Below are 24829 nucleotides of genomic sequence, written 5' to 3'. Positions count from 1 at the left end.
GGAGACTTTATTAAGAAGTCTGCAAGCTGGAAATGGAGAGGAGGAGGGGAATATGGCACTAAGGGTGAGACACAAGATCCATGATATGGCTACCAAGTCCAAACAGGTTCATAGCCTCTACAACTCTCACAGAGCTGCTTGTAACCTGGTTAAGCAGCATCTTGCACAGGTTCGGATGTGCCAGAGCTCTCATGAAAAACATCTGATGTCTTGGAGTGTGTCTGGGATGTACCAGTGGAGTGATTTCTGACTTTCTCTTGGTCCTGCCACGTCCCAACACAGAGCACCATGTCCCTATGGTAGCTCTGCAGCACCCTGGGGCAGGGCAGCCTGGGTGAGCTGGAGTGCAGGAGGCAGCATGGCCATCCAGGGTGTGCTCAGCCACTGCCTGCATCCTCCCTGGCACAGGAACCACAGCATCTAGATGTTCAAAAGGGGGTGCAGACCTACTTCTGCTGGCTTATTACTGTGTCAGAATGGGTTAATTTGCCCCCACCATGATGAAAGCAGAGTCTTGCATGTGCAGAACAGAGCCAAAGGGCTGAGAGGTGGGGAAGGAGGAAACCACCCTGAGGATTAACTGGGAATAGTGTGTCTCCAAAAGAGAGAACTACAGGGCTGTCCAATCAGTCCTGCTTATCTTGCCCTCACCTGGATAATCCCCTGCGACCCAAAACATGTTATACATCTCTGTGATGTGAGCTGATGTTTGGCAAGCTCTGCATTCACTTCAGTTTGGAGGGTCAGGGGAGGCAATAATCTTTCCCTTTCCCTCTCAGGGTGAAGCTTCTGAAGCCAGTGGTGAAAAGGGTGAGCACCTTACTCCTACCCCTGAGCAGGTGGCACAAAGGGATTCTTTAATGCCTTGGAGGGGCAGCTGTGCCCATCTGGCAAGAGGTGGGGGACCCTTTTTCCTTTGGATTAGCTCCCCACTTTGGCACAGGTTGTTTTTTTTTTTTCTCTTGGTCAGTGAACCTGAGTGAAGGAAGATGTTTATTTTAGGGTTTGGTTTTTTTTGGTTTTTGTTTTTTATGCTAGGTTTGCAAGACTGCAGATCCTGTGAAGGAGAAAGAAATTACTGCTCTTGGTTGGGCAGAAAGCACAAAATTTATTCCACACAAAATTGTCTGCTGACTCCTGGGGTGGGAGGAGGTGGTGGCTGAACTTCTTACCTCACCTCCTCTTTTCACCAAGGTCTTGTGGGGGGTTTTGTGTGTTTTCTTTTGGTGTAGTTATTATCACTAATTCACATAGTGCAAGGAATGGGACACACACCAACTTCTGCCCTGTTTTCTGTTGTCATAGTGACCCAAGATATGGACCACGGTGGGCAGGCATTACATATGAATTTGTAACCAAATATCATAAGTTTATTGAGAAAATGGGTCTGTGCCCCTTTGTGACTGTCTATTTAATTAGGCTAAAGATAGATCCTACTTTGGAAAGATAAATACCTTTTTCTTCCGAAATGATCTTTAGCATTGCTGGCTTCAATTTTATTCCCTTATTGTGGATAAAAGTGAGGACTGCATCTTTCCTTTTCCTTTTTAAATGCTGTGCAGCAGCATTACATTAGAACAACTCCCACACCCTTTGCAAAAGGGATTTTTCTTCAGCAGGAGGGAAAATGTTCACAGCATATTTCACCTCTCATCTGAAAAGAAAAAAACCCAAAAACCAGCAAAGTAGTATTTTCCTCAGCAAATCCAGTGATGGCATCACTGCCACCCTGAAATGCACGATGGGCTCTGAGGTCTTGCAAGCCCTTACATAGAGGGACCCATGAAATGAGCTCTGTTAAACTGTGCCCTGTGGAAGGATTTGCATCTGCTGCCTCACTGGATGACAAGTGCCAGCCTCATGGGTAATTTGTAGAAGTTTTGCAGTGTCTGGCCTGAGTTTTCTATTTCTTGCAAGCAGAGCAAGTTCCTATCACCCTCTGAAAGCTCCACATCCATCACTGAGCTGGAGGAGCTCCACTTCTCCAATATCTGCCTCCTGGGGCAAAGTTTCAGTGCTGAAAGTCATCATTCCTATTACTTTATGAGCAAGGGAATAGATTCACTAAGAGGACTTTCTTCTACCAGTCCCAAAGGCAAGGGACACACGAGGAGCCCTAGCAGAGTTCAGATGCTGCAGAGATGTGGTTGCAGACCTTGGAGCTCTTTATCTGCTGTCATCTTAGGTCAAGCTTGCTTTAAGCAGCTCTAAAAGGGGCAGTAAATTGTTCTTTGTGCTTAAATCTTATGTTTGGGTCAGTGCTCCTTGTAAAGATGCAGTTGAGAAATGAAATGCACTTACTGGCCTCCATTACCAGCATCCTGTGTGAGTATCTGTCTAATCTCAGGTTTCCCTAACATTTTAAGAGCAGAATTTGGGACCTGTGTCAGTAGCAAGCCTCTTGCCTCAATTTTATTCCTGGTATCACTTTGTCACTCTCCTTGGAGAACTCTACATGATCCTGCTGGGCTGCAATGTTCCCTCCAGCAAAACCTCTTAAAGGATTACCAGGACTTGTGATTAGAAGTGTCAGGGAACACTTGGCAGACCTGAGACTCCCAACAAAGCAGTGCCATTTGCTTTCTGGGACTTTTTCTTTTTTTTTTTTTTTTTTTTAGCCTCCTATTTATGTTTGAAAGCTGTCAGATTGCCTATCGGGCCTGGAAGGACAGGAGGGGTTTTGCTTTGGGACTCAATGTTTAGTATGGGAGAGGGTGAGGTGGGGATGTGTGTATCCAGGTGTAGGTGAAGCTTTCCTTCTGACAGCCATTGGTACAATCTTACACCATGTCCCCTGCTCCAGACACTGTGTATCTGCAAGGAGAAACTCTGAAGAAGGTGGAAGGGTCTCCAGAGAGCATCAGTAGGTGGAAAGAGCAGCTGAAAATCTTTGTCAGAGAGTGGCTGAGGCTCTGCAAGTTGGAGCTGGACTCAGCCATGTGAGTGGTGATGGCCAAAACTCAATCCAAGTGCCTGCCACCTTGAGACCTGCTCCAGAACAACCCATGTGAGCTGCAGCAAAACTTCTTGTGTCATTCTTTTACCCAAAAATCTCATGAAGGAGGTTGTTTCATGTCTTGGTGAGACAACGTTAGCACCATAACCTCTTATGGTTCAACCCCCAGAGTCTGGGGCTTGAAGTGCTGGTGTTCAGTGCTTAAAAAAGCACAAGTGCAAAGTACTTTTCATCCCAGCATTACTGAAGCAAGACTGAACAGAAAGTTCAGGATGGACAGAGTTCCAACCAGCATGTGATGTTTTTATAGTCAAGATGTTGGTAAAAGAGTGTGTAAAACAGCAGTGTGCCCAGGTGGCCAAGAAGGCCAATGGCATCCTGGGCTGGATCAGGAAGAGCGTGGCCAGCAGGTCCAGGGAAGGGATTCTGCCCCTGTACTCAGCTCTGGTGAGGCCACAGCTTGAGTCCTGTGTCCAGTTCTGGGCCCCCCAGTTCAGGAAGGAGATTGAGGTGCTGGAGCAGGTCCAGAGAAGAGCAAGGAGGCTGTGAAGGGATCCAGCACAAGTCCTGTGAGGAAGGGCTGAGGGAGCTGGGGGTGTTGAGGCTGGAGAAGAGGAGGCTCAGGGGAGACCTCATCACTCTCTCCAACTCCCTGAAAGGAGGTTGGAGCCAGGGGGGGGTTGGGCTCTTTTCCCAGGCAACTCTCAGCAAGACAAGAGGGCACAAGAGGTCTCAAGTTGTGCCAGGGGAGGTTTAGGTTGGAGATTAGAAAGAAATTCTTTCCAGAGAGGGTGATGAGGCATTGGAATGGGCTGCCCAGGGAGGGTGGTGGATTCTCCATCCCTGGAGGTTTTTAAGAAGAGCCTGAATGTGGCACTGAGTGCCATGGGCTGGGAACTGCAGCGGGAGTGGATCAAGGATTGGAGTTGATGATCTCTGAGGTCCTTTCCAACCCAGCCAATTCTATGATTCTATTCTATGATAAAAATTACTAGGAGCTTGGATTTATATCTGCAAAATTCTTCACGTGCTTGAAAGCCCTGAGGATCAGGGTCCTTCACCCTTTCATCTCCCTGCTGAGCAGCACTACTGAATACTTGAGATGGGTTGGAATTGCCTATCAAGTGTGAGAGATTCCCCTTTTTATGTTTCTCTGGAGCCCTTCCCAACTGAGGAAACCCCACTGGCCCGAGAGGTTAACTCTAAGGATGGTGAGGTGCAGAAAAACTGTGAGCTGAGCTTCAGGGAGGCTGGATGGGGAACAAGACTCTGGGATTCATTTTTGTTATGTGTCCAGGCAGATGAGTTTTCTATGCCCTTGCAATGAGGGGAAAGAAGGGTGTTGAATGTGGTACTGGAGCTTATAAACCCCTGCAAAAAAAAAAAAACAAACTCCCTGAGCATCCCTGTGCAGTGCCAACAGGGCCAGGCATCTCTTTCTGCCCAAAAAATCTCTTTTAACCACTGGAACCAACCTTTCTTGGCTACCTGCTGGTGTTTTGTCAGTGTTTTTGCAGTGATAGATTTGCAGATGCTTTGGATGTGAAGTTAGAGACAAACAAATAGCTCTGCCCTGTGCCTGGCAGATGTGTGCAGGATGGCTGGGGACAATTTCCTCTGGAGGCAGAAATGGACCCAAAGTAGTTGGGGTGAATGGACCTTATCAGTGTCTGTGACCTTATCAATGTCTGTGAATATTTAAATGGCAGGAGTCAGGAGGATGGGGTTCAGACTCTTTTCAAGGACAGAAAAAGAAGCAATGAGCACAACCAGGATCACAGGAAGCTAAATTTAAACATCAGGAAAGACTTCTATCCTGTGAGGGTGACAGAGCACTGGCACAGGTTGCCCAGGGGGGTTGTGGACTCTCTGGGGACATCCAAAGCCCTCCTGGATCCCATCCTGTGTAATGTGCTCTGGGCAGCTCTGCTTTAGCAGGGGGTGGGCTGGATGATGATCTCCAGAGGTCCCTTCCAACTTGGTGATTCTGTGAAGCATCTGGGATGTGTTGTTTCCTCTGGACTGAGTGTGTGAGGAGGTGAGATCCTGGCCCTGACCGTCTGCAGGGTGTTGGGGCTGGGAGCTGAGCTGCCAGCCCATGGCAGAGGGAGGATGAGATGCAGGCAGATGAGGGGAGATCTGAAATGAAAAGCTGACCCACAGTGTGTTTGTGTGTGTGTGGGGAATCCTTGAATTCCAGGATGAAGTTTGGGCCTTTCTTTCAAATCTGTGTGCTGTTTAGGAGGTGTAGAAACCATATGTCTGAGGTGTTAAAGGGATGAATGTAGAACATGGGTCTGCCTGTGCCTTTATCCAGGAGTGGAGGGAAGGATGAGCAGCCTGGGACTCCTGACCATGAGGCATCAGCCAACTTTGCTTTGGTCTCTGTAGAGGATTATCTGTACCCAGGAATTGGGATTATTTTCTCCTGTTGATTCGAGTCTTAGAATGAAATGCTCCCTCATAATAAATGGTCCAGTAACTATTTTTAGAGTTTGAAAGTTAACACTAAGCTTTAGAGGCAAAACCCGAGGCTTACCAACATATTTGGTGAAAGATAAGCAGGCTCTGTTACTAATTTACAGAGAAAGTAAATAAAGAAATCCCTGAATGCTTGTTTCCCTGGCCTCAATGTATCTTCTGGGCAAAAACTTTCTACAGCTGGAGAACTAAGGCTGCAGAAGAGGAGACAGTAACCAGGCCTGGTAATATATTTATCTTTCAGGACACAACATTGCTGCTGCTTTCTTTTTTTCTTTTTTTTTTTTTGTTTTTTTTTATTTTTAACTACAGATCTTTATTTTAATAGGATTATTAAGCATTGACATTTAAACAGACCCAATCAATATTACATTTCCAATTCAGGATAATAAAAACCATGCACAGTAAAAAGAAGGAAATCAAGCTGGTGATGCTTTACTGTTCCCATGTCATAATCAGGGCTCATTCCTGTGCTGGATGAGCTGCTGTGTTTTTGCTGCCTTCTGTTCTCAATCCTAGGGAGAAGTTTCAAGGAGAGTTGGGGGTTTGGGTACAGCTGTAGCATGAATTCACTCAAAGGATTTGGGGCACTTGATGGGAAGACAAAGAAGAAATGTTTCCCGTCAGGATTAATGGAGAGAGATTGGCTTCATTTGCTCCAGCTCATTATGGAAAATTAGCAATGACAAATCACATATGGCTGGGAGAGGCAAAGTGCTCTTTTCACCTTTTCCTTCTCATTTAATGAAAGCAAGAGGCAATAGGCTGATGAAATGCCAGGACAAGCACTGCCTGATGGCTACGGTGCTGGTTGGGGTTTTTTGGGTTTTCTCCTTGTGCAGAGGATGCAGTGATGTGGAGCAAATGGCTCTGCTGCCTCTTAGGAGCACAGCACCAGGGCTGTGGGGCTGCCTCAGCTCCCTGCTACTGACTCTGGATCCAGCATAGAACCACGGAATGGTTTGGGTTGGAAGGAACCTTAAAAATATCCAGGTCCAACCCTCTGCATGGGCAGGGACACCTCCCACCAGCCCAGGTTGCTCCAAGCCCCATCCAGCCTGGACTTCAGCACTTCCAGGGATGGGGCAGCCACAACCTCCTTCAGCAACCTGGGCCAGGGTCTCACCACCCTGGTGGTGAATAATTTTTTCCTAATATCCAACTTAAATCTACTCTCCTCCAGTTTGAAACCATTGCCCCTCATCTCCCCAGTTTTCCTGGAGCCCCTTCACATACTGGGAGGTCAGAATTAGGGCTCCCTGGAGCCTTTTCCAGGCTGAACAATCCCTCAGTCTCTCCTCATAGGAGAGGTGCTCCAGCCCCCTGATCATCTCTGTGTCTGTCATGGTTTAACATTGGCCCGGCGATTAAACCGAATAACAGACGCTCTCTATTAATCTCTCTCTCCTCCTTGATAGAGAAAGGAGAGAGAATAAGGGAGAGAGACTGATTGGTTGGAAACTAAACTACACAACTTTAATGAAACAGGAATGATAAATAGGTAAAATTACTAAATATATACAAATATACAGGAAAATGGATACCACATTCCTCTCCCCTTTCCCCCAATAACTCTCACGTCACCACCGAGGCTGCAGGGCAGCCCTGGGAAAGTCCAGGCTGGAATCCTGGGGTCAGCAGCAGTTGGAGCTGGAGGCAGGAACACACAGATATGGGATGGGATGGATCAGGAACACAGGCAAACGAACGGACGGGATCCTTCCAGGATGCCGAGTGAAGGAAGGGAAGCAGGAAATCCGGAAATCCGGCTTGGCCCTCGTGATGCCTCAAATTTATACTGAGTGTGACGTATATGGGATGGAATCCTCTGTTTGGTCAGTTCTGGCATCTATCGTGTCCGTTCCTCCCTAAAGGAGGGTTCAGGTGGGACCTCTTTACTCCTTCTGGAGGGTAAAATGTTCTCATCAGAGCTGAGCAGTGTCCTTGGCTCTGCACACCAGTCTCTAGCAGTAACTATAAACATCAAGTGTTATCAGTCCTAGAAGCACACACTGTCTGAGAAACTTGCTGTTAATTTCAGCAAGTGCAACTACTTAAAGAGACTCAGCTAAAAGTAAAAGTACAAGACAGAAAATCACCTTTATCCTGGCCCAAACCAGGACAGTGTCCCAGCTCTGGATTCATTCCAGCAGGTCCATGAAATGTGCCCTCAGCCCTCCTCATACTGCCTGTCCCTGGGAGAAAGGGAATTTGCTTCAAAACCTTAGGCTTTTGCCTAGCCAGGCTCTGAACCCCTGTGTAACACCTTCAGCCTTGCCATCCCAGGAAAGATTTACCCTGAGCCCTTCCTTTACCCTTCACTTGCCCTTTTGAGCTCAAGGCAAGAGCAGTGAGCAGGTAAAAGGGATTTTTCCAGGCTGCAGGCACCCAGCTGCCCTGCCCTGCCCTCCAGTTCCACCTCTGCATCTAAACAACAGTTGATCAGAGTAGTTCTTTCTGTGCCTTTTTTTTTGTGGGTTGTTTTTTGTGTTTTCTTTGGTGGTTTGTTTTTTGTTTTGGTTTTTTTTTTTTTTTGTTTGGGTTGTTTTATTTTAAGCTGTTCATGAAAATTGCTCTATTTAAGGTAAAGCCCTGTGACCCTGTGCCATACATTGTGGTGTTCTCTGAGTTCAGTGCATTACATGTGGGGTGCAGGAGGGATTTCTTCACCAGTGCTGGAAAAAAAAAAATAATCCCAAGCTTGCTTTAACTTTGAGAGGCAGTTTCTTGCTCCACTGGTCAATGATTCTCCTTGTTAGAGACGTCTTAATTCTTTGGATGGTTCTGCTATATGAAACAGCCAGTAGGAAATCTTTACCCACATAAAGACTGAAGGACACGAGTGGGTCATGATTTGGTCTTTAGTTGGCTGAGTTATTTGTCCTGGGATTTGCTGGTCCTGTTGTAAGGCAGCTGGGTTTTCCTGATGTCCAACAGTTCTTGTACCTCTTTGCCTGAAACCCTGGCTGCTTTTATTCTGTGGGGACAGCAGAGATGTCAGAGCTTGTGAAGTCTTTTCAGTGCCTTGTCTGAGGGGCAATGTTCCTGCTCTTCTGACATGGCCCAAGTCAGGGAAAAAGCTTGGCCAACCAGTCAGCTGCTGCTCCAGGAACTGAAGTTATTGAAGGTAAAGGAGGAGGCTGTGACCCAGACTCGTCATGCAATAGCTAAGAAGAAATAGATCTCACTGTCTGAACTTGCTGTGTTTGGGAATTAGGAGAAATGAAACAATCCTGGTCCTTTAAAAATTCAGATCACAGAGGCCACATGGGGAACTTTCTGAAAATGTTCTTTCAAGCAGAAAACAATAGGAAAAGAAAATTTTTTTCTAAGAGGACAAAAATAGGCAGATGGATCCTTCTGGATTGCTCCTCCCATCCTCTAAGGAGCAGCAGCTCCCACACACAGAGCTCTGCCCAGGCTCCTGCTCCAGAGCCTTCCACTGGGGATGCTCCTGCAGGGAATGCTGAGAGTGGGTGCAAAGCTCTGGGTTTGGGGATACACTTAAAAATTTGCACCTCCTTGGCAAGATGACCCAGGGGAGCTCCCTGTGGGGTTTCATAGTCTCACTGTCAAAAAAAAAAGAAAAAGTAAATTTGAGATTGCTTCCTTCCTCCTGTAAATTGGGCTGTCAGAAGGCTTCCTAATTTTCTATTGCTCCAGTGAGATCTCTCACGTTGTCTCTTGGCTGATTATTTTAATATTCTCTTTCTCCACTTAGTATTCCTGTATGGCTGCTTATTATTATTATTATAAACTATTTGTTCAGCATTGCAGGAGATTATCAGAAGGAACAGCCTCAGGAGGGATTGACTTTGCTTGTGTCCCAACACCTCCTTACCCAAGCCTGTTCCTCCTGACAAGAAAGCCAGGAGTGCCTGGATGCCATGCATGTGAAGAACTCAGACTTTTCCTTACTCACCCAACCCCCAGATGCTCTGTTCCCAGGCCTCAAATTCAAGTCTTCATTAGAAATCTGAGAGAAATCCTTTAGTGTGGCTGCTGGCTTGGCTGCTTTTCAGGTTCAGAAAGAATCTCATATTCACAGGCCCTTTTTTCTTTTTTTTTTTTTTAATATATCTCCAGAAACTTGTATTATCCTCCTTAACAGTGCAGAAAAATATCCACATGTGCATAGGATTTGATAGCTTTTTTGTAGCATATGTTAATCTCCAAGACTAAAAAAAAAAAAGAATCTCTTGGTCCCAGTTTCATTTCTAATAGGATAGCAAACTAAGAGGATACGTGAAGATTATTCTAATCCCACCCTGGAGCTCTCTCCAGTGCTGCTGCCTGTCTGGGCCCCATTATTGAGCTGCCTTTCCCAGTGCTCTAGAAAAGATGTGCTTATCTTGATTTAACAAGTCGTGAGAGCAGGAGCCAAAGCCTGAGCTGTCAGGCTTCAGAAAGAACAGATTAGTTAATTGGTTGTGAAAAGAAATATTAGGCTGGAGGTAAACACCCTTTGGGGTCCTGGCTCCTCCTGTCTGCTTTAGTCCCTGGAGAATATGTTGTAGAAGAGAATATAATGTTGTAGATAATATATGTTGTAGAGAATAATATATGTTATAGAGAATAATATGTTTTGTAGAGAATAATATATGTTGTAGAGAATAATATATGATGTTGTAGAGAATATGCTTGTATATATTATCTATATATGCATTATATATATATATGTATACATATGTTCAATACAACTCCTCTTCCTCCAAAGCAGGGGACAGCTGGAGGGGACAACTCCTTCCTTGGCTTGCAGCTCAGCTCTGCTGCAGGGGAGGTTTCTGCACACTCCAGGTTCAGGTCTGCTCCTCAAACTTTAGGGCGGGGGGGCAGCATCTTAGGGGGAGAAAAAAAAAAAAAAAAGCTTAATTCTGGGGGGATTCATGTTTGCAGGGGGTGGAAGAGCAGGGTAGGTGACAGTCCCAGCAAGGCGGTGTGCCACCAGTCCTTGGGGACCAGAGTCATCTCTCATCTTTACCTGTGGCAATGGGGCTGGGGCAGAGCATGACTTTGAGCTCAGATATTCCTGTAGCTGGTGTAGTCTCATCCCTCCCTTCCCTTCCCTCTCCAGGGGTGAGGGAAGAATTTTCCTCCTTGGTAAGGAACTGAGGGAGAAGAGGCAGGATCCAGCTGCAAAGCCTGGCTGAGCCAAGGCAGGACTCCTGTGCAGGTCTGCACACTATTTCTCTCCCATTCGCTCTGAAAATAGCTCCATTTTGCCACGGGTCTCTTAAATGCAACTTTAGACTGGTTCCAGAAGGCATCACAGAGTTTCACAAGCAGAGGAATTGCTGCTGTTGACAGCACAGTAATAGTCACACACATGGTTTCTCCTTTCTTCTCCTCCCTCCACAGCTGCCACCCATTCCCAGGATGAAATTGCTGAAAATCTTGTACACTGCACAGAATGCAAACAGACACTGGGATAGTTAAAAACATACTTCTCTTTATTTGAAAGTTTTCTATCCACAGATAAAAGACAGCTGATACATTGCATAGTATACTTTTTTAATATTTTATTTTTTTTAGTAGGCTTATTATTCAGCATGTCTGAGAAAAGGAATGATTACTGGCTCTTGCTTCCCACAACAAACACTGAAGTTAATGGAATAATAAATTAAAGTAGTAGTAGTCCACATTATGCATAAAATAAATGTTAACAGATAGAAATATGACATGAATGATGACTGATTCAGTTTCCCTTCTCCTCAGGAGCTCAGTGTCTTATTAGAGTGGGTGAGCAAGTTGGGATTTTATTAAAATGCCACATTGCTCTGAAGCTGTGAAACACAAAAGCCACACAGGTTTTTTGTTTTTAATTGTATGGCAATGACTCCAAGAAACCTTGTTATGAGGATGCTGTTCTCCTGGCCCTGGGCTGGGTGGTTGCTGACCCACTTGTTGAGCCCTTCCTGCTGTAAGGTGCAGACCTCACATTCCCAGGGCTGATCCTGGCTCCAAGGAAGGCACAGATGGTGCCCACCCACTGCTTACAGAGAGGCACGAAGGGTAAAATTCCCCACACCCATCCCTCTGGCTGGGACAGGGGTGTCATGGAGCTTCAGGGCAGTGGCATCTCATCTCTGGGGTGTCCTCACCCCCCTGTAGAAATTTACTGTGTCCAGTTGTGGGCCCCTCAGCTCAGGAAGGAAGGAGATTGAGGTGCTGGAGCAGGTCCAGAGAAGAGCAAGGAGGCTGTGAAGGGATCCAGCACAAGTCCTGTGAGGAAGGGCTGAGGGAGCTGGGGGTGTTGAGGCTGGAGAAGAGGAGGCTGAGGGGAGACCTCATCACTCTCTCCAACTCCCTGAAAGGAGGTTGGAGCCAGGGGGGGGTTGGGCTCTTTTCCCAGGCAACTCTCAGCAAGACAAGAGGGCACAAAAGGTCTCAAGTTGTGCCAGGGGAGGTTTAGGTTGGAGATGAGAAAGAATTTCTTTCTGGAGAGGGTGATCAGGCATTGGAATGGGCTGCCCAGGGAAGTAGTGGATTCTCCGTGTCTGGAGATATTTCCAAAGAGACTGGATGTGGCACTGAGTGCCATGGGCTGGGAACCACAGTGGATTAAGGGTTGGAGTTGATGATCTCTGAGGTCCTTTCCAACCCAAATTCTGGGATTCTGTGAAATGCTCTTTGCTGGAAACTCAGTCCCTGGGTCCTCAGTACCTTTCCAGAAACAGCTTCTGCTGGTCTTAAGGAACCAAGTGGAAGAGAGAGCTCTTCCATGGCAGTGTTCTTGCTTTTCTGTTTATCTGACCTGGTGTGGGTTTCCATGAGTGCAGCCAGGCTGTGTGTGCCCACCCAGGGCTGATGCTGAAGGTCATGGGCTGCAGGTCAGTGCCCCAGCTTGTGGCCCTCAGGCTGGAGGGTCAGAAAGTGGCAAATCCATGGGGAGGCAGGGATTGAACAGGGGCTGTCCAGAAAAACTCGGAGAAAGACATTTAAACAGAGCAGCAAAAAGGGCTTCATATGAGACTGGGGATGGGAACAGAGCAGGAGACTCCATGAGAGGTAAAGATCTAAAAGTCCTCACCTTAAAACAGCTGCTGGTCCAGGCATTATACAATGAGAAAAATCAACCATTTTTTCTGAGTGACAAGGTTGTCATTCCAACCTGAGGATCTGAACTCTACAGAAGCCACCTGAGCTCTGTTCCCCTGGTCTGACAACCAGGAATTGTCCTGGGGATAATTGTTTTACCCTGCTGAATGTCTCAGCTGCCTGGCACTTTTTTTTTCCCACCTCCCTATGTATTTAACATTGAGGTAGAAGTTCCTGTTAGTATTAAAACACACAAAGAAAAGGAACAGAGGCTTAGTGGGCTAGCAGTCCAATGACTTTCAAAATTTGCAAAAACCTTCAGAATGTGGCTATAAAATGAGTACCTGAAGTAGCAGAAAACCAATCATTTTCTAAATGTCAGGAAAACAGTATAAAAAACCTACAATACTGAGTTACAAGACATTTTCTTCACCTATTGACTTTAAAAAATAAATGAGATTTTTCTTTATAATTCACCCCCTGCAATAAATGGCAGAAGGAGGATTGTGTGTGATATCAGACCTAAATTGCTCTCTGAGTTAAGATTACACAATAAATTCCTAAAGGCATTATCTGTTTTGAACAATGATCTCCATGTAGGTCACTGACATTAGTTGGCTTCAGTTGAACTTGATTTCCTATAAAAATCCATGTTTAAGTATGCATAAATATCTACATACCTGTCTCCTGCAAAAAAAATCTGCATTCCTTCTGAGGTTTATAAGGAAGGGGAAAGCTCTGTAATAGTGAAGAACTTTACAAGGAGACTTAAACGACTCATTGCTCACACAATATTTAAATATAAAGAACACAAATTGCCAACATAGTCAATTTTTTGTGCTTTAGAACCTCTGCAATACTCTAAAGTGAGTTTATATTAATGCCTAAATGAAGAGAATTAAAGTACTGGCATAGAGGCTGCTGTCAGTCACCTCCACTTTGCTCAATACCACTCAGTAAATGAGGTTCCAATTTCAGTTGAAAGAACTTGGTTAGCTTGAATTTCACCCTATTGATTTAATTATTGGCAGGAATGTGAGAATATATTCAGTGTAAGAAAGCTGTTCAAGCCAAAGGAAAGGAGAAAAAAAAAAAAAAGAAGTTCTTAATATTCTTCTTAGGGTTATTTTCCAAGAAATACTAGATGTTCCAGATTTAACACTACATTTTTAAATCAGGGGGGGGAAAAAAAAAATCCATGAGTAAGGAAGACAGATCCTGTTTACAAGTCTTCAAAGAGAACATTTCCTTGACATTAAAGGCAACTTTGCAGACTCAATTTGAAACATATCAATTTGTAATCTCCACATTTACAGGGGCTGCTCTGAAAGCTGTTTCCCAATCTGTGCCAAAACTCTGTGAGGCTGTGTGGAATATTTCTGCTGATAGACCTCCAGGCTCTGTTTCTCCATAATTGATTTAGTTATTAGTTATGCAGGGAGAGCAGAGATCCCCCAGGCTGGGTAAACCAGGATTCAGTTACTAAAAGCAGCCCTTTGTGAATTAATGTCATCCTAGCAGCTCTTTCTGCTCATTATTCCTTCAAGTCTTGTTTTCCTGGACACCAGCTGGCACTGAGGAAGTCTCCAGCTTTTTCTTCTCCTGCCTCCTTGGATGGCTGAAGTTGGAGCAGCAGGGTCTGGAGCGTCTCCTTCACCACCTGGATCTCCCTCTGCAGAGCCTGTGCAAGCTTTATTAAGGAATAAATCCATAGGTGATTGGCAGCCCCTTTTCCCTTTCCAAGTTATTAAATAAATTCTTGTTCTGCTGCTGACAACAGATGGCACGGCCATCTAATCATAGCTTCCAGTTCTTCCAAATTGTTTGGATTAAATATTAATACATTTCTCACACTTGTTTAAAAAAAAAAAAAAAGATTAAAAAAAATGCAGGCAATCTGAAGTTCTCAAGTAGCATTATTTAGCACTAAAAAAAAAAAAGAAAAGGAGGGGATGGAGGATACTGTTCTCTTGGGAAGGAGATGAACAAATTGTACCATGGAGGCAGCTGCACAAGCTGTGGGTTCCCTGATGCATGGAGGGTGGATTTTAAAACCAGAGAGCCAGAGGTGGCTGGATCAGAGCCCAGGTGAAGGTGACAAGGTAGGAGGAGCATCCTGAGACATGAGCCAGAGCTTGGGTGGCACCAGGGAGCTCAGCAATGGGCACTCTGCAGGGCAGGGGGGACCCTGGGTCATCAGCTTAGGGCAGGGGAAGCATTCCTGCTCTGCTTGCCTCCAGAAGGCTTTAATCTGAGCTGAATTATCAGCTCAATTATAGAGCAGAAAGCAAAACTAAAAAGCAATATGAGGCTCCAGAGTGGATGCTCTGACCAAGCTGAAAACCAAATTTATCAGCAGCAGTAGCAAGGCTGTGCATTAAAAAGGGAAAAGGCCACCTGAAAAGCACCTGATAATTCAGTAAAAACACTTCATGTGTTTAAGAAGAGAGAGGTTTTCCACATTTGGTTTCCATTGTCTGGTTGGAAGGCACTGAGGGAAAAAATGCCAGCTGATGGTTTTGCCTCTTAACAAACCTTGCAGTGAAATGTCAGGGGCAGCAATGAGAACACAAAGGGCAGAGCCAGGAGCAGCCTGGCAGAGGCCAGGCCAGGACATGCAGGCAGTGGCAACTGCTCCTTGTGCACAAGTTTTTTAGTAGCTGAGCTTTGGAGTTTTGTAGAGTTTTTTTTTATTTTGACGACCTGACTCTCCTGAGGATAAGCACAGTTTGTATCAGCAAGATGTTGACTGATAAATGGAATGTTACATCAGGGAGATGCCCACTGCTGGATCAGGAACAAGGACTGGGTGTTGCTCAGTGAAATAACCAACTTTATCATCTCTTCCCCAGGTTATGCTACAGGGAGAGCAAAGCAAGTGTGACATTCAGAGCCTGAAGCTCCAAACCAATGACCCCCCCATCTATGAGAACAAACTCTCAGGTTCACCCCATCCACCTCCTGAAAGGACCCCAAAAGGCAAACCCAAGCAGGCCAAGGGAGAGAGGACTCGGGTCTAATTTGAGCAGTAAGTCATCAAATGAGCTCTGAGAGAGCCAGAAACTCACTTCAAGGGAAAGGAAAGAGGCTGACAACAAAACCACAATGCACAGGAAAGGTTACACACAAGGATGGGCTTCATCCTTTCCAGAGCTCATCCACTGTGAAGTGTTTCACTCAACCCTGATGTCAATGCAATGTCAAAAAGAAAAAAAAAAGGTTATGTGACTGTAAAAAGTGAGCTGCTAGTTTTGAAAAACTGAGACTAGAGAGGACCATGGCAAAGCTACAGAATGCACTGCTATCAGGGCTTTGAAAAGCCTTGTGGGTGCTTTTTATTCTGTTCAGTTCCTCCAAACTTTATGTATTTACATATATTCACTACGATGCCTTCATACATTCACCAGGAGTATTAATGCACACTTGTAATTTCTGGACAGCTCTATCAGTCTAAAGTCTATAAAGTCTAAATCTGTCTCTGATTACAGGCAATAGCAGCAGATACAAAATTTCTCCTACCCTAGGATCTCAAAGCAGAGTACAAAGGCAAATTAATTGCTCTGTACATCTTCTCTGAGGTAAGAAACATTATGATCCTCTTAAAAGCAGTCCTGGACCAGCAACCACTCTGCAATTTAATCATGATGAAAACCTAATTGGTAAAAGAGAAATTCTTCAGTTTATGAACACCATGAAGCCTCTGTAATTTAATAACTTCTGATGCACAGTCTTTGACTACATGTTGCTATTTGTAATATCCCAAGTGATTACAAAATTCTTTTCAGGTAGAGAGAAAAGGAAAATTGAAACGTTTCACAGCCAGTGGATTAGAAATCTTGAAGCATGAAGGAAAATGAAGGGGAAAGAAACTGAACTAACAGGAACAGGGAGCAAAAACCTCTCTGCTGTCCCATAAGCAGTAAATTTAAGTCCTTGGGAATGGCTTAACACAAACACAATCCACATTCTCCAACAATGCTGCAACTCTAACCTTGTCTTCATTGAAGCTTTTCATCTATTTGACTTCCTCTCTCTAAAAAAAAAATAATCTGAACATCATGACAAGAGCCCATGATTTACAAGGAGCTACAAAGCAGATCTATATACTCTAGAGTTGCTTAATATTTGGAAACAAATGGGTTCATCACTGCATCTTCTTGTTCTCTTAGTACAGATGTTGAGGGAAAAGAGACAAAGATTACAAACCAGTTGCTTTCTTACAGTACACTTAATTTCTAACTTTTCCTATAAAAGCTTTAGAAGGACAGTAAGTGACCCAAAATTTAATGCAGGCTTCACCCAGGGTGAGATTCTTCAGTGAGGTTCATTGGGGGCTAAATTCTACACTCCTGGCTCTGGTGTAAAGCAAGAGATGGAGGGGAGCCTGCTGGGTGACAAAGGGGAAGGGATGGCCAAGTCACCTGCAATGCCTAATGAATGCTGAGGCCCAAAATTCTATGTCCAAAATAAGTGTTTAAACCCCCATTTGAGTGTGAGGAATGGAGAGTGCTTTAATAATAACATTCCAGGCAGGTTTTCTTCCAGCTGAAGCATTTTCACCAGGAGGAACTTATTACAATGCCTTCAACTTGGCTATCAAAATGTAACTGCTAATTAAGGACAAAAAATGACTGAAATTGCAGGATAGGTTCTGGTTAATTTTAGTGGGAATTCCAGGGTTTTGCTGTCAGGAAAGCAACACCTCTCATCAGCTCTGCAGACACCAGAATGGGTCCCCTCTTGTCCTTTGGTTCCTCCAATAAATGCTGTGGACTGTTGTCAAACACCCACCCCTGATTAACTGTAATTGAACATTTTGTGGGTTTGTTTGGTTATATTACACTGAATTTAACAAATACCTCCTGGTGCTACAGATGAGCTCTTAGCTCCCCTCCCCAGCCTTTAGCTATTGGTTGATGCTTTTTAATACAAAAGCAGAATTTTAATATTTGCTCCAAAAGAGCTCAGTAATAAAGGGGAATCCCAAGTGGGGCTGTGTGTATACTCAGGACTAAGAAACACTGCTGGATTTCTCCTTTTTTTCAGGTTCATGTTGACAAGCAGCGTGGTTGATTTAAGTGTTCTGTGCCATCAAAACGTAGAATGAAAAACAATGACATCTGGGGTTTTTCTTCTAGTACAAACTTAATTATTAATCAAAGCTATGACACACACTAAACGCTGGCAAATGGCTCGAGAGCATCAGGAATTTATTTTTCTCAGTGGAGTCTTTAAAAAAGTCTTTCAATAATCAGCTGACAGGACTAATTTCATCTGTGGAGAATCAGTCAGGTTTTTGACCTAACACAGTTTGGGACGTTTATATGTTGGGCAGTTTTTGGGGGGCTGATGGGACAAGTGAAAATAACCAGTTTGTAAAAATTATCCTGCTTTTATTACAGTTCCATACCTTTAAACCCCTGCTCTCAGAGTTCAGTGGAAAAGTACCTAATTTTCCAATTTTTGGGATAAGAAATCATTCCATTTACAACCAAATGAACTACCATGCAAACAAGAGATCCATCTATTATTAATCATAAATTCTTCTATTGAGGCAAATTACTGGCACCCATCTCAGTGCTGGTTCCTTGCAATATAGGCAAGTTATCCATGTTTACTTCATACACCCTGGGCAGTTTTTATTAAAAAAAAAAAAAAAAGCAAAAACCAAGCAAACAAACACAAAACCCCCAATCCATAGGTCTGTAGCACTCTGGTAGCTATTTTTCTCCTTCCTTTTTGAGGCCTAGCACAGATGGTAACATTTTCTGCACATTGATCTGGACTACCTCTGAAATAGCAACTGCATGTTAATGAGGGGTTGCTGAATTGCTGAACTGCTTCTCTCTATGTCCCTATGTTTTAAACATGGTTTCTTATTCTGTGACTGATGGTCTTGCCAGGAGGATGGGGATATCACTCACCCAGGGTGCATTTCTCTATTTAGATGGCGTGAGCTGAATTTCACTGACAGAAGGATCTGATCTGTATCAGGCTACTCTGGCCTAGAAAAAGGCTGATCTCCAGCTCTTCTCAAACTTTCAATGATTAGATTTTGGTTTTTTAAACTAACCCTGGCAGCTTCAACAGGACATTCTATAGAAAACACAAATACTACTACCTTACACGTAGTGTGTTTTCTTCAGGAATCAAAAAAGCAGTTTTTCAGCTTATTTCACCTCCCCTAGTTAACTGACTATGATCAGACCTGACTGTTTGGTTTGAATATGAACTTAAGTTCACTGCAAAGAGCCCATAACTCCAACCCTGAGTGTTCTTTGATTACAGTCAATGAGAAAAGCTGATTTGAGAGCACCTAAGGGAAGAAGGGAGTGCATGCTCTGCACAGACACAAGAGACACACACATCCACACAGCTCTGAAAAGAATGTTCACAAACAGCACTGGGGACACACAACTGCAAACTGCCTTATGGTAAATACAAGAAAATAATCTTACTGTGCACTGAAATGCTTAGAAAAGAAAGATTTGAAGTAGTAAAAGCTTAGTGACTGGATTTCTCCCCTCTGATGCAACCCCCACCATCCCCAACACCTTTTCCCCCTGCCTCCCCCCTTAGAAGTTCATCTTCCTGATGCCTTTAATGAAACCAAGTTCCTAGAATAGGAATAGGCTGGCAATAGGTGCCCAATTACCTAAACCATAGTGGTATTTCCTCCCCCTCTATTTATCATCCTTTCTCTAAATTCTATTCTGCAGGACTGCCTGCCTCAGCTTAGTGAGAGCTGAATCTTTCCTGACACCATCATAATCCCAGTTCACCTTCAGGTGTCTGTAAGGGCTCTTGTGATAATCTCTCCAACCTGATTTTATTAATCTTTCTTCATTATCCAGTTGCCTGCCACCTCATCTCCACTAAAACTTACCCAGCTAAGCACTCTCATCTTCCTCAGCCTCACTGGTTCTTATTCTTTTTTTTCCCTTTCTTAGAAAAACAAAAGCTCTTTTGTGATCAGTTTTTCTATGAAAGTTATAAATGAAACAATTATCTGTGCTCATAAATTTTGAAAAATGTCCAGAGATGCAGGCACAACAAATGCCTCCTAAAGGTTAAGCAATCCTCAATCAGATCCTGAATGACAGATGAAGCACAGAAAGAGATAAGGATGTTTTATAAGACAATATCTCACCTGCTTCTTTGCACTGGAGTGTTAAAGGCAAATTTAATGTGGCAGAGCATGGCACATGATGCATCTGCTGCCCATTTTTTAAAAAAAGAAAAAAGCCCAAACTACCCAGGACAATATAAACAGCCCAAGTCAATGATGTAGCATTTAATTTAGCTAAATCATGTCAGGAAATGCAGGTGCATGGATGCTTGTATCCACACAGCTTTTGGTGCACGAGGTGTTTACTTCTGTGAGCATTACAAACAAAAGGATTTTAGGTGTAGAGGCTTTTGAGGGCCTAATCTCAATTTACAAAGCATTAACTTCTGTTTAAATCAATTAAAGCTGGATCAGACCAAAGTGAAAATGCAGTGAGGGAAAAACACCCACTTCATCAAGCCAATCAGCTCTCCCCTTCTTAATATATTTAATCTACATTAAGAACCAATACTCCAGGTGAATCTGATAGGCAAGTATTTCACAGATATACTTACAGAGAGGGATGCACAGCTACACCAAAAAGGATATGAATAACTCCTTCATCAACTCTGCAGATTGACGTTTGGAGTTGATCTTCCAGTTGCACCAATTTCTCACTTATTGCTGCACATTTTTCCCCCAACTTTGCAGAAAAGATGAAGAACTCCTACGGGAAGTTAAAAAAGAAAAGATATCGTGTTTGCTGCCGACTGCACTTTTCTGCATCAAATTTGCATCAAATTAAAAGGAAAATAAAATATTAGTAAGGGGATGTGGTGCTTTGTAGTTCTAAGACATTGCCTGAAAGCAAATTCCCATTAGAGAGACAAAAAGATGTTACTATGTAATAATTTGGTGATCTGTAAGAAATGGAATGAGCCTGTGGTCTCTGTGTGTTTCCCAGCAGAAAAAAGCCATGATCTCACTTTCAGGAGATGATTAAAGGGATGTGAAGACTGAGCTGCTCTCCCTCTTTCTCCTTGTCTCACCACAGCAGGGGAGGGAAATCTCCCACTGACTACACCATTGAGGCTCCTAAACTTCAAGTTGTTCATGTAAATATGATTTACACTTTTAGGCCATGTAGATATTTCAAGAAGCATCACTTCTGACATCTCTTATCAACACAAAATGTTCTGTTTTTGAGGAAAAAATCTGGCTGGACTTTGCTTGACTGATTAGAGGAATTGCATCAGTTTTTCGAGATTACAAGATTAAACTACTTTGTTTTACTCTATTACCATGAAAAAAGACTCAATTTTCAAAAATAATAGCTTTCAACTTTGAACTTATACAGGGAAATGCTTTTTCTAGTGTAAACTGAGTATTTTAAACCACTTGCAAAACCCTTCCCATAAGTTTGATTGCTTTAAGATATACTGCACAAGGATAATTTTTATCTTTTCTATTTTGCATTTAGTTTTACTTTGAGCAATGACCTAAATAAGCAGCAGCTCCTAGGGGAGGGATCATTTAGTTGGTGCAGCACTGAGACAAAGCTCTGCTCTCCCTCCCAGGACATCCCAGTGCTGCCTGCTCTGAATGGCAGGGTTTATAACTCTAAGGAAAAGATTAAAGCACAAAGTCAGAGCTTTGCTGGAGCCATGTTGAGAAAAAAACTGGAGTCTGGGATGCAGACAACTGGATTTTCTCAAGAACTAAGCCTATGCACTCAGCTGCACACGTGGCCATATCCAATCTTCAGATAGTTTTCCCCCTTTGAAAACGTACATGGAGTTCTTTGCTCTGTTGCTATAATAACAGCCAGCAGTGGTTATTTAAGGGAAATCAAGCCTTCTAAATCAAAGGCCTTCAAAAGAAATCGTGCTAACACTTGTTGGAATGCTGCCTGTTGGGAAACAATCTGAGTTTTGATACCCACAGCACCAGAGCTCAGCTCTGTGCCCTCCTCACGCTGTGCATCCACAGAGCCAAGTGGCAGAAGAGCTCTGTGTGACCTCCCCTGTCACAGCACAGAGCTCTGACCTTTCTGCCTTCCCAGGAATGGCAATCCAGCAGCTGGAACCCTGGAGCAGAGAGAACTTGAGAACCTGAGGACCAGCTGGCTGAGTCCCTGTGCCTCTGGGCTTGAGACCTGAGCAGCATCTCAGGAGCCATCAGCAAGCAGCAGAACCTACAGCAACATCCAGCAGAATTCACAGCAGGAAAAATGAGGCATTGTTTCCTAAAATGAGAACAAAGGAGGAGAAGGTGCTGGCAATGAGGAGGAGAAGAAGGGAGGAGAAGGTTGCTAGAGGTAACAAGCAATACTCTTTTCTCAAGACCAGGGACAGAAGATGAGGAATAAGACTCCCATGCAGCTGCTAAATTGTTATTCAGTGCACCAGCAGGGCTCCATATGCTGCTGGGAGTGGGAGAACTCAGGCAATTTATATCAATAGAAAGCTTTTAGGGAATCATTCTGCAACGTGCATGCAAGAACAGATGACAGTTGTCTGCAAGAACTCAGGGCTCAGGCTAGAAGTGTCAGTAAATTGTAAGAACCTAATACTCTGAAAGCACATCTCAAATTATGACCAAGTGGAGAGAGCTCCATCTCTGAACACGGTTTTTTCTCCAGTGATTAATTACACAGAAGAAAATCAGGTCTTCATATAACCATCATCTCAGATCCAAGGAAAGCAAGGCAAAAAACATTCAGTTAATTTAGGAAGAACAGTTTTTAACTGATGCAAAAGCTCCTAAGTATTGACAGACAGAAGCTGGAAGTGAATTTCTCAAGCCCCACTCTTTCTACAGACTGTACTTTGACAAAATGAATTAATCCTGCACAGATCCTGAAGAACAATTACCTGATAGTGACATTTAAAAGCAGATTCTTGCTCTTATAACATAAATATATTGAATACTTTAGTCTGATCCAGTCACTATTTTAATCAAGATCTATTATTACATGAGATTTTTGGATCACCATCATGCTGTCAAGGATGACCCACCTAGTCCTGATTTGAAATCATCAGTTACTACAGATAGTAAATTAAAAAGGTACATGTTTCAGCAGACTCCTCAATACCTGTGCATATTAAGTGTATTCAAATATAAAAAGCATTTATAAAGATATGCACTGCAGCAGGGTATCCTTTTTTTTTATTTATTTTAGGGTACCATTAATGGCAGGAATATTTATCCAGATAACAAGTTATCCATTTCATGCCACCATTAGTTATTGTAAGAGAGGATCCATTTCCTTACTTTAGAACTGCTCTCATGGTTCCCATCTCCTGTGTGCAAACACAAGAATTCCCTGGGCAGTCAATCCAAATGCTAACCAAGCACACTGGCAGGATTTATCTAACCCTGCTGTGAGCATCCACAGTGAAAAATTTTTCCCTGTTCATCAGGGAATGTACAAAGCAAAGGGAGGGCTTTTAAGATCCATTCCCTTCCCTGAACTTCAGCTGTGTTGTGAACTTCAGAGACAGCATTTGGTTACCTGGCTGGCACAAAAGACTCCAAGCTGCACGTATGACAGGCACAGATCCTGAAAACTTGAGATAAATATAACTACAGCCTGAAAATCCCAGTCACAGTGCAGCTGGATGAGCACACTCCCTGCTACACGATCTGATTTCACGTCTGACACTCTCTTTTTGCTTTTATATGAGCCCCCAAGACTTGAGGTGATGCTTGTTTTGTACCAAAGGCATCTGATTACTGTGTCCAGTTCTGGGCCCCTCAGCTCAGGAAGGATATCGAGGTCCTGGAGCAGATCCAAAGGAGGGCAACCAGGCTGGTGAAAGGACTCGAGCACAGACCCTATGAGGAGAGGCTGAGGGAGCTGGGGGTGTTGAGGCTGGAGAAGAGGAGGCTCAGGGGAGACCTCATCACTCTCTCCAACTCCCTGAAAGGAGGTTGGAGCCAGGGGGGGGTTGGGCTCTTTTCCCAGGCAACTCTCAGCAAGACAAGAGGGCACAAAAGGTCTCAAGTTGTGCCAGGGGAGGTTTAGGTTGGAGATTAGAAAGAATTTCTTTCTGGAGAGGGTGATCAGACATTGGAATGGGCTGCCCAGGGAAGTAGTGGATTCTCCGTGTCTGGAGATATTTCCAAAGAGCCTGGATGTGGCACTGAGTGCCATGGGCTGGGAACTGCAGCGGGAGTGGATCAAGGGTTGGACTTGATGATCTCTGAGGTCCCTTCCAACCCAGCCCATTCTATGATTCTATGATGGAGCTTTGCATCAGTACCAGCCTGAATTTTGGGGCTCTGAGCTTTGGCCAGAAGTTTCTGCCCTGCTGGAATTGCAATCAAGGAGTTCATTGGTGCATTAATCTCACACTGAGCATGCTTGGAAATTCTCATTTTTAACTCACTACCTTCCATTCCCTTGTCAACTTAGCTGCTCAGTTCAAAGTAAAATGTCCATTATACTTCAGGTGAAAAAAAAAAAAGAGTGGGTCCTTCCTGAAGGATCTCATCCTGAGCATGTAATGAACTGCCTAAAAATGTAACACAAATGCTGTTTGCTTTGGAAACCAAGAGAAATGAGCAATGAGGACTTGGAAATATGCTCAGGGCAGAATTGTTACAGCAATATGGGGAGGCAGGGAAATCCTAAAGGAGGAAAAATTGGATCCAACTTGTTTGGGTCTTTAGACACTTGAATCCCATCTCATCAGAACTGTGTGGTTATGGCCATAGTTGCACTGCAGCAGAACTGTAATGTCTCCATAAGGTGGGGTTTATAATCTATTAATCAGCATTAGGCAATTTATTTTTAATGGAGCATATAGATGAACTATTTCTGCACCTATGTGACACAGCTGCCTTTTTAGCTGAAATGAGAAGCTCCTCCATGGTTTAGAGAATCATCTCCTCTCAGGGACTAACTTGTGGGCATCACATGAAAAATGCAAGAAGGACATCATATAAATTAAGATATTGCAGAATATGTATATACAGCCTCCTTATTTTGGATTGGAAAGATGTGGTCATGCAGACTTTAACATCAAGAAGAGTTATAAATGAAATGAGGAGGGAAAAAAAACCTACTGCTTTCAAAAATAAAATATACAAGAATCATTCTAAATATTCAACCAATTCCACAGCTTCTGCCCTTAGAACCTTGTTTGAAAAAAAATTCAATAACCCAGACAAGTAGATAGGAATGATTTTTCTCAGTCCCTTTCATAGCTAGTAATGTCACTGGTAACATTTTTATTTGACATTTGTCTGTGCAGGCAGCGAAACCATTGCCAGTGACACACAAAATATTCAGAACAGGTCCC

The 24829-nt window shown here is 43.8% G+C and overlaps 1 protein-coding gene across 2 annotated transcripts in view; it reads right to left on the bottom strand.

The window, feature by feature from the left end:
• Nucleotides 1-12671: 12671 nt before the first annotated feature.
• Nucleotides 12672-24829, bottom strand: part of LOC115598143 (disrupted in schizophrenia 1 protein-like) — a 38664-nt gene continuing 26506 nt past the window's right edge. For both annotated transcript variants that reach the window (XM_030448478.1, XM_030448479.1), the window contains 2 exons: nt 20133-20250; nt 12672-14158 (listed from right to left, as the gene is read on the bottom strand). In XM_030448478.1, the coding sequence (XP_030304338.1) occupies nt 14010-14158; nt 20133-20250 (267 nt within the window). In that variant the 3' untranslated portion in view covers nt 12672-14009. The remainder of the gene's footprint in view (nt 14159-20132; nt 20251-24829) is intronic.

Source organism: Calypte anna, chromosome 3, assembly GCF_003957555.1.
Source record: "Calypte anna isolate BGI_N300 chromosome 3, bCalAnn1_v1.p, whole genome shotgun sequence".
NCBI lineage: Eukaryota > Metazoa > Chordata > Aves > Apodiformes > Trochilidae > Calypte > Calypte anna.
The sequence above is the reverse complement of the archived record's forward strand: the minus strand, read 5'-3'. Positions and strand labels throughout refer to the sequence as shown.